The sequence below is a fragment of the Acanthaster planci genome, linkage group LG01 (genome assembly GCF_054643075.1).
Source record: "Acanthaster planci isolate LZ-2023a linkage group LG01, COTS_SCS, whole genome shotgun sequence".
NCBI lineage: Eukaryota > Metazoa > Echinodermata > Asteroidea > Valvatida > Acanthasteridae > Acanthaster > Acanthaster planci.
Genome location: NC_141777.1, coordinates 38,075,729 through 38,089,325, shown reverse-complemented (window position 1 = coordinate 38,089,325; position 13,597 = coordinate 38,075,729). Strand labels below are relative to the sequence as shown.

General features: G+C 41.1%; 1 protein-coding gene across 1 annotated transcript in view; it reads right to left on the bottom strand.

Annotated features, from left to right (window-relative positions):
• The window catches only part of LOC110980516 (uncharacterized), a 35,104-nt gene that overhangs the window by 9,497 nt on the left and 12,010 nt on the right, over nucleotides 1-13,597 (bottom strand). Inside the window, exons 5-10 of the mRNA XM_087146139.1 lie at nucleotides 13,040-13,223; nucleotides 8,184-8,296; nucleotides 3,578-3,771; nucleotides 2,588-2,694; nucleotides 1,534-1,678; nucleotides 833-957 (exon numbers count right to left, since the gene is read on the bottom strand). Of these exons, the coding sequence (XP_087002265.1) occupies nucleotides 833-957; nucleotides 1,534-1,678; nucleotides 2,588-2,694; nucleotides 3,578-3,771; nucleotides 8,184-8,296; nucleotides 13,040-13,223 (868 nt within the window). The remainder of the gene's footprint in view (nucleotides 1-832; nucleotides 958-1,533; nucleotides 1,679-2,587; nucleotides 2,695-3,577; nucleotides 3,772-8,183; nucleotides 8,297-13,039; nucleotides 13,224-13,597) is intronic.

Here is a 13,597-nt window from a genome sequence, read left to right as displayed (position 1 = left end):
AGATGATAAACATATTTCAGCTCAAGCAAATATTTCATGACGTCAAACTGGCTCCACTTCTCATTCGCCTGAAGTACAAACCAGTAAGTTCATGTTCGTATCTGCATTTGCAATGAGTGACAACTGCCTATACATACTTCAACATACGCTTGTGGAGATTTCCATTAACATATGTTGCTCCACTACTGAAGGCAGATTTTTTGACTGTACACATCAGCATATATGAGGTACCGAAACAACATGGCATTATTTTCACAATTATTCCTGACTGGATTTATTTTTCGCACTTTTTTGTGCATGATATTGGTTAGGGTAGAAATACCGTCATGTTTTGGCAGAGTCACACAGTTAAGTAAAATGGAACTCTCCAGATGAATCAACATCCCTGTTAAGTTATAGTTACGAAACACTAGCTGGCCAAATAAAGGCATGAAAAATTGCCACAAAGAGATGACAATTTTACACAAACCTGGAATATTGTGTTGGAACTATTCCAAATCATGCTGCCATAGTGTGTGGCTTTTTAAAAAACTTCAATGAGAACATGACTCAAGTTACCGACCAGCTGGGGCCAATTTCATAGAGCTGCTTAAGACAAAGTTTGCTTAAGCATGAAAAAACCTTGCTTGACAAATCAGGTTACCAGTCAAAACTCCATGTGATGAATATTGTTTTGGAGTGGTATTCACCTGCCTTTTGGTTAGCATGACAATCACATAGATTTTGAGCTGGTAACCTTTTTTTTAAGCAAGGTTTTTGGTGCTTAAGCAAATTTTGTGCTTAAGCAGTTCTATGAAATTGGCCCGGGCTCAGTGCTCAGATCAGATCTCACCTGGGCTGGTATTGCCCATGTCAGACTCGTGACCGGAACCATCCGATGTCTCCCCTTTGAGGGCGTCTGGGGGCAGAGAGCTCATCTGGCTGACATCCATGATGGTATCTGTAGCCTCTGCATTGCTGGCATATGAGACAAGGAAACAGAGCGTCAATCATGGCGAATCACAACCTCAAGTCAACAGTGAATCAGCCAACACAAAGCCTGTTTCTTGCTAGAGCCTTACATTCCATTACCACACTTCCCAGAAACAATTTGATCATTAAATGTATGGCATGGTGAACACCAAACGATACTTTTGGCACTTTGTTACACACTTAAAGTTGAAACGCAACATCCCATGTAAATCAATATTGTGTAATCCATATAAATCAGGCTAAAATTTTGGACGTTTACATCAACAGTGATGTAGTAAACATTCCAAGTCTTTTCCATTCAACTTGGACCTGTAAATAGCATCTCTCTATGTAAATATTTTTCTGAACTCTTGGAAAAGGTCTCAGATTCATATGGTACATGTATACACCATCCCTCACGTATACAAACAGGGCACCGTCAACATGACAGATGGCAGATGGAATACCCAAACACAAGGAAACAAGCACACATACTATCATGTATGACTGAAGTCCAGACAGGCTAGCTTAATAGACAGAAAGTAAAGGGTGAGCGTTAACAAGGACCTGAATTAGTACTACCTAATGACTTGGTTGATGAACATGAACGATCTGTCATTGGACGTCCTGGCATAGGCCAGTGTAGCTGTGGATTGCACCCAGACATAGCCGCCCGACTTGCACATCCATCGGAAGTAGTGGCTGATCATCTGACCTTTACTCAACACTGAAAGGGAAGACCAACTTTTCATCAATGGTACATTATCATTCAACTGGATGTCCAACATCCTCTCTTGGCCTCCCCAAAAGCTGAAAACTGCAACAAAGGTGGCATTTCCATTGGGAGCCGGAGAATGACATTGCAAACGTTGAAATTAACTCCATTAACAGTTACATCACCGCCACCCCAACAGTCCCAACCTGAAAAAAAGATCTTCGGCTTTGTTTTTCTCTTGCTGTTTTTTAACAGCAATTGGCAGAGGTACTTAAGTCAATACATACAAAAGCCCCCAAAACCTGCCGTATGACACAAGACCTGGAATATTTAACAATAATTTTGCTGGATCAATCATGCAAAGAGCAATCTCATTTGTGGAGGACTTTTTGATTAGGAAGTCTTAAAAATTGGAAATGTAAACTTGTGATCATAACAGCCAGAGGACAAGGGGGGGCGGTTACATGTAGGTATACTCCCACAACTGCTTTCAGACTGCTAAATGACAACATAGAGGATTTTCACTCATGTGATTTTTGTCTCTCAATGTTCTGGTGTACATAACATTGCCAACAGAAATGCATGTGCCCAGATTTGCAAATGCACGCACCTCCACGGACATGGTACGCTTCCTGAAATGCCTTTGCTCATCATGTTAAGTCATGTGAAAAACCTCTATCCGGTTCGTTTGTGACTTCGTCACAAAGGAAGATGCGCCACGATTTACAGGCTCCCACTGGACGATCGCTGGAGTTGCGCATTAACTTCCGGTTCCATGGTTCCATGTAAACGGCGATCAATGCATGTAACCCCATGTGCAGTGCACCTGTGCAGTGGGCATGGCTTAAACTGAAGTGACGTCACACTTACGAACCGGATACTCCTAATTTTGAGGGAATTAACGACATGTACATAACTCACAGTCACAGTGGCAATTCCTCATGCTGGCTGTATCCTCGGCATGTAGAAAGGAATACAAACTCTTGTCGGTCACATCTTCAGCTGTAAGGTCAATGAACTCTTGAATTCTGCAATCAAACAAGTCACACTTTATTCTCAGTGAGCTTCGGTAGCTGTGAAAAAAAATCACAAGCTGGCATGGATGGGATTCGAACCCAAGACTTGCTCCTCACTAGTACAGGAAAAAACCTACTACAAAATTTAAATCCCCAACGTAAAGCCAAATTAATATCATGGTCATTCATACAAATATATATGGATATACATACATCTGCTCTACATGCTCTGCAAAACTAACTCTGGTTTGTAAAATTGTGTTTTTTTTAATTAACCATAAAAAAGAATTTGGTATTTTGGTAATTTGCTGCATTGTTTGGCAACTTTAGAGCCGTCAGATTTCCATGTTTTATTGGAAATAATAAATTTCCTCAGATAAAAAATCTACTGCTTGGGACAAATCAGGAAAAACACCAGAAATTACATTACATTTACAAAGCAATATTTCAATTTCTTTCACATTCTTGGCATTTGAACCAACAATATCAAACAACCAAACACAACCAAAGCTCAAGGGCATGTTGGTTTCAAGCAGACTCATATCGGGATCAGTGATCCGACATTGGTTCACTGACACCAGCACCTGTCTGATGGATAGAGCGAACCACCTTTGGGATCACTGATCGCAATCCAGATCCGCATGAAACAAACAGGCCCCAAATTGAACCTTGCTTGATTTTCTTTTTTATTTCTTAACAGAAACAGTGACACTAGACTCACTGTTCCTGAGAGGGTCACAGTTTATTACAACCATCACCTGAATAAACTAATAAAGAAAAATAGAAAAGACTAAAGTGTGATGACAAGTTTTGAAAAGAAGGGTAATTCCCCTCCCCTCAGCAATGTACCCCTCCCCCCAGCACCTCCCACCTCTGCTATATCCAATCCACTTACTTGGCTTCACAGAAGACAATGGTAAGGTCAAGGTCTAGCTTGCATACAAACATGGTGGGCTCTAGGTGGATTTCGTTGACAGTTGGTGGGGGTAAGGACTGGGCCACACCAGTAAATCCCATGATGACTGGGGCGTGGCGGGAATACTGGGTCAGCACCATGCGAGGACGCATGGATCCTGTGATGTGGATCACCTTGGCAACAAAGACAAGATTGACGTGCTTCAATGGCAGGACAATATTGGCACAAAAGTTCAATTTCACAACATTGGTACATGACACCATGCCCAGGATTTTCACAACACATTTGTCACTCAACGACACCAAAAAAAATGAATCCATATTCAATTTAAACAACTTGGCAGGTGCGGACAATAGCACAGCATTAAAGCACACTGTTTCTACAGTGTCTCACAGAACTCTCTCCACCTTTTGAAAATACCGTCATCTATTGGGTTTTTCCCCAAAAAGTTGAGTAGTGACACTCGCGTTTTTTCCATCTGTAAACCAGAACTTCACATCCTCAACAACAAAACTTTGAATATTTGATAAATAAACTCTGCCACTATTCAGTCACTATCCACGCTGAGTTGAAGTACACCCTCACTGGCAAAGGAGAAACAGGCTGGTGGTAAGTTTTTCATGAGCCTGGCACACATGTGAAGACCATACATTCCTACATAAACACATGTATGTTACACGTATGGTACTTAGTGCACCCCGTACCAAACCGGCATAAACCTGTATAAGCCTATACAGTGAGTTCCCACAAAAAGACTGTCATTTCCATGTGAAAACACGCCCTCTCTTGTTCCCGCTCGGTTCGGATGATGACTATTAAGGTTAGATCAGTATCTATTGAGCAAGGTGAACACTTGCACATAGCTCAACTTTGATGAAACTGATTTGGAACAGTAAATGAGGAATAGGTTCAGTATCCACAGTGGCTTTTGCTGTTTGTGATATCAGCTGAGGTAAACGCATGGGACTCAGTCTATCAACAAGAAACTGTAATTTTGGATTCAAAAATAGTTAGGCAATGATTGTTGAGTTTTTGAAGCATCTCTTTGTGTTGTTGAAAAGTAGATGTTTATAAAGAGACTCATCTAAGAGTGCCACTTTTCAAAGGATGTTTAAGTTGGAAAAAAATGCTCTAGAAGACTCATTTCCCTCCCTGTAGACACTCATCATAATGTGGCATTTTCAGAAGACATACTTCTGAAGCACCATGCATGTAGAGGTGAGATGGATTACCACGACAGGCTATGCACTTTGGGCTGGTCATCATTGGACTCGAGACGACAAATGCTAACTGTGAACTTTGCTATCAAATGCCTTTTTGGCTTTAAGTGCAAACTTACACTGAAATCAATACTCCCCATCTTGTTAAATTAACATTTACACATTATTTTGCCAGAACATTAGTCCTTAAACACACACCCATTTCACATCTTTCCTCAATTTGGAGCAGCTTTCCTACCCACCTGAGAGACTCTGTTATCTTAGATTTACTTAGGGTCTTAACAGGTAATCTTACAGCCAATTTTTGTAATTATTGAAACTTATAATTGATGAATTGATGATTACCCTGATTCATGTGCATACAATTAGTCAAGACAAATGAGTTTTTTTAAACATATTTCTTTATATAAATATTTATATATATATTTCAACTTTTTAAAAATATTTTCTTATACTGGAAAGTATTTTGAAGAGCCATTTAGTTTGAAGGAACAGGCCTTTGGGTCACAGAGTTTTTGCAACTTGTTTATCTCTTCATTTGTTTATCTGCCCTCCCCTGTTGTTATTATTATATTGGTTTATTTCTATCCATTTTTGCAGTTAAAAACTGAATTGCAATGGATGTAACATTAAAGAAATAATTTTAACACCAAATATTAGAATTATTTGACAACAATCACCATTACAGTTTATGCATAAAAAGAAGGACGTTGAAACATAACCAATAACCATAACAAAAAGGATAATGATATTTGATGATGTCTGTTTGCCAAAGAATCTAAAGTGAAATACTCTTTCAAGCCCAGTCATCTGGTGCTGGGTAAGTGTCCCGTTCCACACAGGAGCTGCATACTTCATCAGTGGCCTGATGAAGCTTTTATAGAGGATAGAGTTTGTCTTGTTTTAGACTGTTACAATCTTATCACTATCTCTTGGATACTTTTTTATTTAATATTTCAATTTTCGTAAATAATATAAACTACTACTAATAATAAACTACTACTATTTATTTTAAAGCCATTTAGTTTGGAGAAACAGGCCTTTAGGGTCACAGTCTTTTAGTACACTTTTGTTTGTTCGGGCTAACTTGGATGGCTTTTGTTTATCTCCTTCTTTGTTTGGCTCTCCACCATTTGTGCCATTTTTATGTTCTGTGTGGTTTTGTTTATTAACATTCAGGCTGAATAAATAGTAATAATGATAAATGGAACAAGGATACTCAATTTCTCGCAGCCATTGCTCAAATTCCAATTGTCCGCAAGCCAATAAGGGTTCTCTTCGTTTTTCTCAAAAACAATGCTTTACAAATGTGAAAAAGAAAAGAATCCAGCCGTGAGCCCTGCCGTTTTGCTGGCACTTTTCTTGTTCAATGATGGTTGACCTAGATGGCAACACATTTGATTAAGTAATTGAGTGAGAGGACCACAACTATACACTGCTATCTGCTGCCCTCTAGTAACAAGTCTGCCAACTGTCTTCCTGTGTTCTCTCATCATCATTCGTCATCACTCATCAGGTCCCACCTTCTCCGGTGTCCTCAATCACGCTGACATCTGTAACAGTTAAAAGCCTAATCCCAACAGACAAGGGACAACATGGCTCTACAATGTCGCCCTCTGTATGAAAGTGATAGCTGCAGAATCTAGCGATCTCGGGAAAACATTTCTTGGGCAGATCATGATTTGGACATCTGTTTGCAATTACTTGTCCGGGAGAAGCCCGATTTCATTTCTGTATCTAGCAGTCATTCCTGCCAGCAAGAAACTCTCTAGCGGATGAAGATGGTTTTGCTGATCAATCTGGGACTAAATTTTTAGTTGAAGTAGATTGATGAGACTCTCAGGTATAGAAATGTTACAACTGTAGAGTTGTGGAATTATTTCTGTACTTTGCACTGTCGCATCTAACACACAGCTTTATCCTCCTAGCCCACGTAATTCCAAATCTTATCTTTGCATGCTTAGCATAAACAAATTTCTTCAGAATATTTCATACGTTCAATCACTTTCCTAATTGGCTGTAACAAAACAAGAATTGCATTACAGATCCTACACTTCTTAAAATGATTGGGATTTTAAACCCTGTGCATCATTCGTGCATCGCATATCAACAGAGGTAATTGATTAAATTGCTGTCATGCCCAAAAATGGTTCAGAAAATAACAGATTACCAGTAAGTCTATCATATACCGGCAGTTTGAGTAGGCTAAACACCCTGCAGTCTTTTCTAAAATGCTAAAATGAACTGAATATAATTTTCCAGGGGAGAACCTCATGAGCCCGGAATGTTCTTCAGTACCATTAGAAGGTATTCTTTTGTGTCTTCGTCTGCTGTAAGTACATTTGTGATGCGTTCCTGAAGAATGCTGGCCATTTTTGCCAGATGCCATCAGCTAATGAGTCCTAGCTCCTCTCTCAGATGAAGACAACTCGTGATCTTCAAAGCTACTGGGCATTCAATTCTTCCCCCATAAGTGTCATTGTCTGCCGCAGTTGAAGTGTGTCATCATCCAAAGTAGTTGCTCCAATGGAAAGGTTCATTTTTCCCATTTACCAGGTAAAGGCTTCACACATTTTTCCGGGACTATCCCGGACTAAAATATGAAAATTCCATGACATTTAATGCCATGTTGCAGAAAAAACTTTGTTTGGTGTTATGAAATACATCTACTACTGTGGGCTGTTAATTTATCATTTTTCCAACATCACATAAAAACGGGCCTAATAAAAAAAAATTTGCACGATTTTGTTTTCAATAACATATTTCTCGTAAGGACAGGATTCCGGCGCACCCCATTTTCCCCCTAATATGCCATGACTTTTCCATGACCTTGAGGATTTTCTATGACCTTAGGGTCCCTGCAGGTAAGTAAAATAAAAAGTTTTAGAGGGCCTGGCATTTTGATCTGAGCAGAATCTTTCTCAAAACAACAATTTCACGTATCAGATAAGTTGTGAGATTCAGACAGGATACCACATAAACCGTTCAATCCACATCAAGAAAGAGATTCATAAATAAAAAGAAATGGGGATTTCTTACAATGCAGAAGTCTAGGATTGAAGGGCAAAACTAGCTGGAAAAAATGCTGACCAGACAACTGAGTGTGGTACCTGCTTTTTTCAACTGTACAATCTGTCAGCAGGTGAAAAGCCATTTTGTGGAAGTTTTCATAAATAACTGCGCAAGTGATCTTTACAATCCCCAAAGAACACAAGTATATATTACGCATGCCGATGTTTGGCTTTGTGGATGAGATTCTATTTTTCCCTTCCTTCCATGGACAGTCAAAATTCAAAGCCCCAGATTTAATTCTTGCTGCTATGAAGTGAGGGTAGAATAGTGCATGTGGGGGGAGGGTGTGATACCTTGTAGCCAGAAGATTTGATATGCACCCCTCGCTTGGTCAAGGTGGACTTCATTCGGATGACAAAACTACGCATGTAGCTGGATTCTGATGATGTCATGCTCAACCCCAGGGCTGTGGAGATCAATTCAAAGGAAAAAATAAATAAATATTAGGTGACAGCAGCTCCTGTTTTAGGTTTATTCCAAGTGACAGGTTCTGACAAAAACCATCAATGACTGATCAACCTGGTTTAAATACTGAATAAAATGTCCATCCGCCTAATGGGAGAAGACATAGGCACAGCATAAGAAGTAGAAAGTCTAAAACTCAGAATTGTAGAAGAGGTTTACAACATACATGTAGGATACCCCCGAGCGTTTTCTGCAAGAATACCACATTGAAACCTCCTCGGTCGGCTTCCGGTTTCATTCTTCATCACATGTCTGCCAATGTCTTGTCATTTCTATGCAAGTGACTCATTGACTTTGTTGTGCAATTAAATATCCTCCACAGGGCTGAGGCGCATAACGCCGTTGCCCCTAAAGTTAGCAGATGCGCAAATGAATAAAACACCAAGTCAGGAGACGGGCTGTGGAGGACCCGTGTCCAGCATCGAGGCCGTGCTGTAGTCGGAGATTTGGCTCTTGGGACCAATGAGTCGTTATCTTGGTACAATATTCACATTAATATGGACGGCAAATTTTGAGGCGTTCTCCGAGGACAACACTGGCCACGCTTGACTGGCTAATCCATATAGATCATCTCATTGTATGGTTAATGCCTCCACCACTGTGCTGAAACAAAGTGTACACTAGTGCCCTCTATTTTCGGAGTTGTCTTATATCGTTCAGTGTCTAAAAAATTGACGCAGTAAAGACATCTCAGAAGTTGTCAGAGAAATTTCAGAGAGATCCTGTAATTGTGCAGTCAAAACATCTAATTCTAACCCAACAAGCACAAATACTTTTGTTATCCAAACTGCATTTACGGATTTACGATTACAAATTTTCTTGTGTAAATGACTAACATGCATAAAATCAAAAGACAAGTTCAAGACTAGATGAAGGAAGCTAGATATAAAGTGTTTGATTTGGCATGAGAACAGAGATGCATTGCTACATAGACCACTAAAATGTCACGAGAAATGGTGAAAACCTGAATGTCATCTGTCTCTTCAAAGCCCACATGGCAAGAAAAAACCTGAGGGGGGGGGAATCTGCAACATTCTGTGCTTTGTCTAGGCAATGAATGTGATCATCTGTAATTTAATTGACGCGAGATTTAAACTCAGTACTAATGTGACTTTCAGCCCCCCTGTACACCCCCTGGTGATTTCCAAGCAATGCAATCACACACACGCTGCTAACAAGATCTGTTTGTTACACCACGCGTACTCCACAAGACCGGTGCCAGGCCAGGAGAGGGGGGGTTCACCGTGGTTTGGAGTTCTGTCTGTCTTCCATCCTTTTCAAATTGGTCTCTCCTCCTCTGTGTCCCTGGTCCAATTTGCATAGTGATGCCTCATTAGCATTTGTCCTTAACTCCCCCCCCCCTCCATCGAATCTAATTCTGCTCGCATCATTCGAGCCGAGCACCAGGGGCCCCTCTGCCTACTCCTTTTGCATCCCAATCAGGTGGGAGCATATGTTGGCGAGTCATCGCGCGGACGAGCCCTCATCAAACTTTCAGGATCTCACACCCAGTCCCTTTCAAATTTAATCAGTTGTGCGTGAGTGGTTTCAGACCAGATTGACATTTTCAATGTTGCTTAATGTTGCGGGGAAGGGACAAGTTAAGACAAGAGAGCGTTGTATGGAGAAATGGGGGGGGGTGCATCTAGCGGAGTGCAGAACGCGGACAGAGAGGAGAAAAAAAAAAGAGAACTGCAGGCAATTTCTTCATCTCATCTTCCTCCTCCCGAGACCCCGAGGCAAATTTGCCAGCAAGCTGTTGCCTGGTTCCAGTTACAATGTGCGAAGTCTGGGGAAATGCGATAGGCACGTAGGCTTGGGTTCGCGCCGTGGTGTGCAATGGCCGTAGGGAGTCCACAGTCGGTAAAGCTCTATGTTGGATGAGAGCCCCCCAAATCCATACCTTTGTTTGAGTAGAATGGTATTGTTTACTGAGCGGTCATGGATAGGCCCCCAATGTGACACATTTTAAGCCTAGCTACAGGCAAGTCTCAGCACAATCAACATCTCATTCTGCTTTCAGGTGTTCTTTTCCTCTTCTCTGTTCCCATTTTTTTTCTTTCAATGAGTGTATTAAATATGAACCACTAGAACTTTTATGCCCAGCATATGCTGGGGGTTTGATGGAAGTTTATTCTCATCATCTAGTCCCTGAATTTTAAAACAACCCAGACTAAAAATGGGGAATTCATAATAGGACAAAAACTTTTGGCAATCTGGCCCTTCTGTTCATCTGATTTCAACCTTTCTCCATCCCATAATAATCTATCCATCCACCCACCCCACCACTCCTGGAATCTCCCTTCCCCTATTTGACCTACCATTTTTATAATTTCTTGTTAATTCAACAATCGCTTCACTTCTATTTCCTAAATTATCATCACAATGCATCCCTGACATTCAAAGTGATCACAGTAACAAGAAAATAAGTTAACAACTGAAATATGGACAATTCAGAATCCAACACCACTTAGACTTAAGTTTTGTCCTAATTTCAAGTATTCCCAATAACCAGGAAGCTCTACGCAGTAAGAGGTTTTACCAAACACAAACGAAAGCCATTATCTGCTTTTTCAGTAGTTACATCTGATTTTCTCTGCCCAAATTGACCTTTTTCAAAACCCCCCTCTTAACTGCGAGTAAAGCCAGAATATTTTAAACACATCAGCACTGTCTTTTGCTGCTTCAATAGCACACTTTTTCTGACTCTGTCCACAGTTTTTCAAAAGAATGTAATTTGCAATTCCTCATTAAAATTTATCTACATCATGATTTTAAAAATGTATCTACTGACCTAATTTTCCAATCACTAATTTCATTCTTCTATTCCACCTTCCAGACAACTTGGTATCTTGTTCTACCTCTTCCTTGTTTATCATCTTTCAAACTTTGTCCCTGAATTGTGCTGGACCTGCATCATCCCTTCTGACCCACGTCCATCCAAAGGTTACTCCTTGCTTCCTTTCTCAGATATTCTCCAACCCGCGTGTCCCCTCTTCTTCCCATCTTCAATCAAGGATCTTTTCCCTCCCCCCCCCTTCTTTGTTGCTGGTTCTTCTCTACTCATGCCTCGCCTCTGGATCTCATACTTGGTCCCCCGCATCCTCACGAAATGAGGTTAGTGTATGCATCTCATCTCATTCCAAGGCATCCCCGGCATAGACAACAGAGAGATGCTGCTTTCCCCACAGGACCGACAAAGAGCTAATCACATCTGACCATGACCCAGTAGGCACACTACCCCCACTGTAACGTGCGCTGACTCAATCTAAATTCATGAAGTTTTGACGGCTTCACTTTCGGTGAGGATCGGGCAAATAGCCAGCATCCCCCAATGTCGATCCCTCTCCCCCCTTGGCCAAGGAGGACAAGCCCCACCCCCTTCCACTCCTCCATATGGGGAAGGGACTGGTCATGTCAACATCTCACAGCCCGGTGTTAGAAGTGGTTTGACGACGACAGAGGTATCTGACACCAGGGCAGTGTGATGAAACAAGTGTTTCTACTGCTGCTGGGTTTCCAATCAACCTGACGGCTCAAGTATCCACTGACACGCTGACACATCAGTGTCCGACCCACTCAAGAATCGCCACTCAAAGACGATACTACGTGGCACTGCTACCAAACTGGGCACATCCAGCCCGGCACCACAACAATTGGTATTGGCATCAGGTAGGCAGCAAGACACTTGTAGCCCCGCTATCACCGGTACCCCGCTCTCCAGGGAGGAAGGAGCCTTGCTATTGTACAGCTTCAATTAAACGATGGAAAACACTCAGGAGGACGGTCCTGATGAAAGTTGCTGCTATCATCAACACTCAGAAACTCTCTTTTAACACTTTACACTTACTGGACAAAAACATATCAAACAGAAATTACCCTCTTTGATATTTGTCTAAGCCACCTCCACCAAACACTTCCCTCTACATTACTTGGACGTGCTTAGATTTAGAAACATTGCCTACAGAGGAATGAAAGTTTGAATGGTTTGTTTTGGTGACTTTTGTTTCTTCCGTTTATTATTCAAAACAAAGTAAAAAAGAGCAACAAGATAGATATAACGGTCGGACTGTACTGTATTTTGGAGGACAGGTACATGTACATGGTATGATAGGCCTGATATCATGACATACAGTTTTAAGCAATATAACGAGTATACCGGTAACTATGCCCCAAAATGCTGGTTTCTGGCAATTTATAGAGTAAACGTAACACAGGCTCTGCCAGTGACTTTAGTGATTTAATTTCTTTTGGGGCAGTCCTGAAAATTTCTTATGCTGTTTGCTTTGGTGACTGTCTACAAAACTGATGCCAAGAGGACGTAGCGTTTTGGGCCACTTGAAGGGATTCAAGAAAGATTCTCAACATTAAGTAGAATTCTACTAGTAAGGCTAGATTTATTCATTGAGAGAAAACTGAATGTGAAAAGAGAAATTTGGGAACACAGCAAAGATTCTGCCAACTAAAATGTACCCCTTCCAAACCAAATGCATTTTCAGCTCGAGCTTTGCCCTAAATTTCTGACAATTTCCTTCCTTACAAAATTTAATTTCAGCCACTCCCAACAGCTTTCCTCATCAAAATCTTGGTTCAAGTCGTGATTAAACAAAAAATTGAAAGTGATGACCTGATTAAATGTGAAATCCATGCAAAAAACAAGGGAAGTTTTTTTTTACTGACTTACTCTCATTGTTTGGAGAGGTTGGAGAGTCCATAGGCGATGACTGGCATCCATCGCTACTCCCAGTACCCACCGACGTTTGCGACACGGTCCGGGAGGGAGGCAGCTTCATCCCGAGTTGCTCGGCCAACTCGTTGCGGTCGCTGGCGTGGATGTAGTCAAAGACACTGCTGCCTGTCAGCTCCACCTGAAGAGGAGAGGTAAAGATTGAACAAGGCCACAATGCATCACTTCATGCTGTGTGTGAGATTTCTGTAACAGATCTGTTTGAACAGCTCGGCAATACCGTCGGGGTGAATTCTGCCAACTCAACACTAATGTACAATAACATTTTTGATGCTTCAAAAACCTTTGTGAAGGTCATCATTGCTTTCATAAAAGCTTGCTTTTTACAAGTTCATAATGGTCGCAGAGCAGTTACCCGTGGCGATACTGAGAGTGTTTGGGATATGCTATCGCAACCTGGCAGTAGCTCGAAACATTATTATGTGGTTAGCAAACAAAACTTCACTGCATTAAAAATGGCAATGAAAATATCCTGTATATCCCTCATGATAAGTT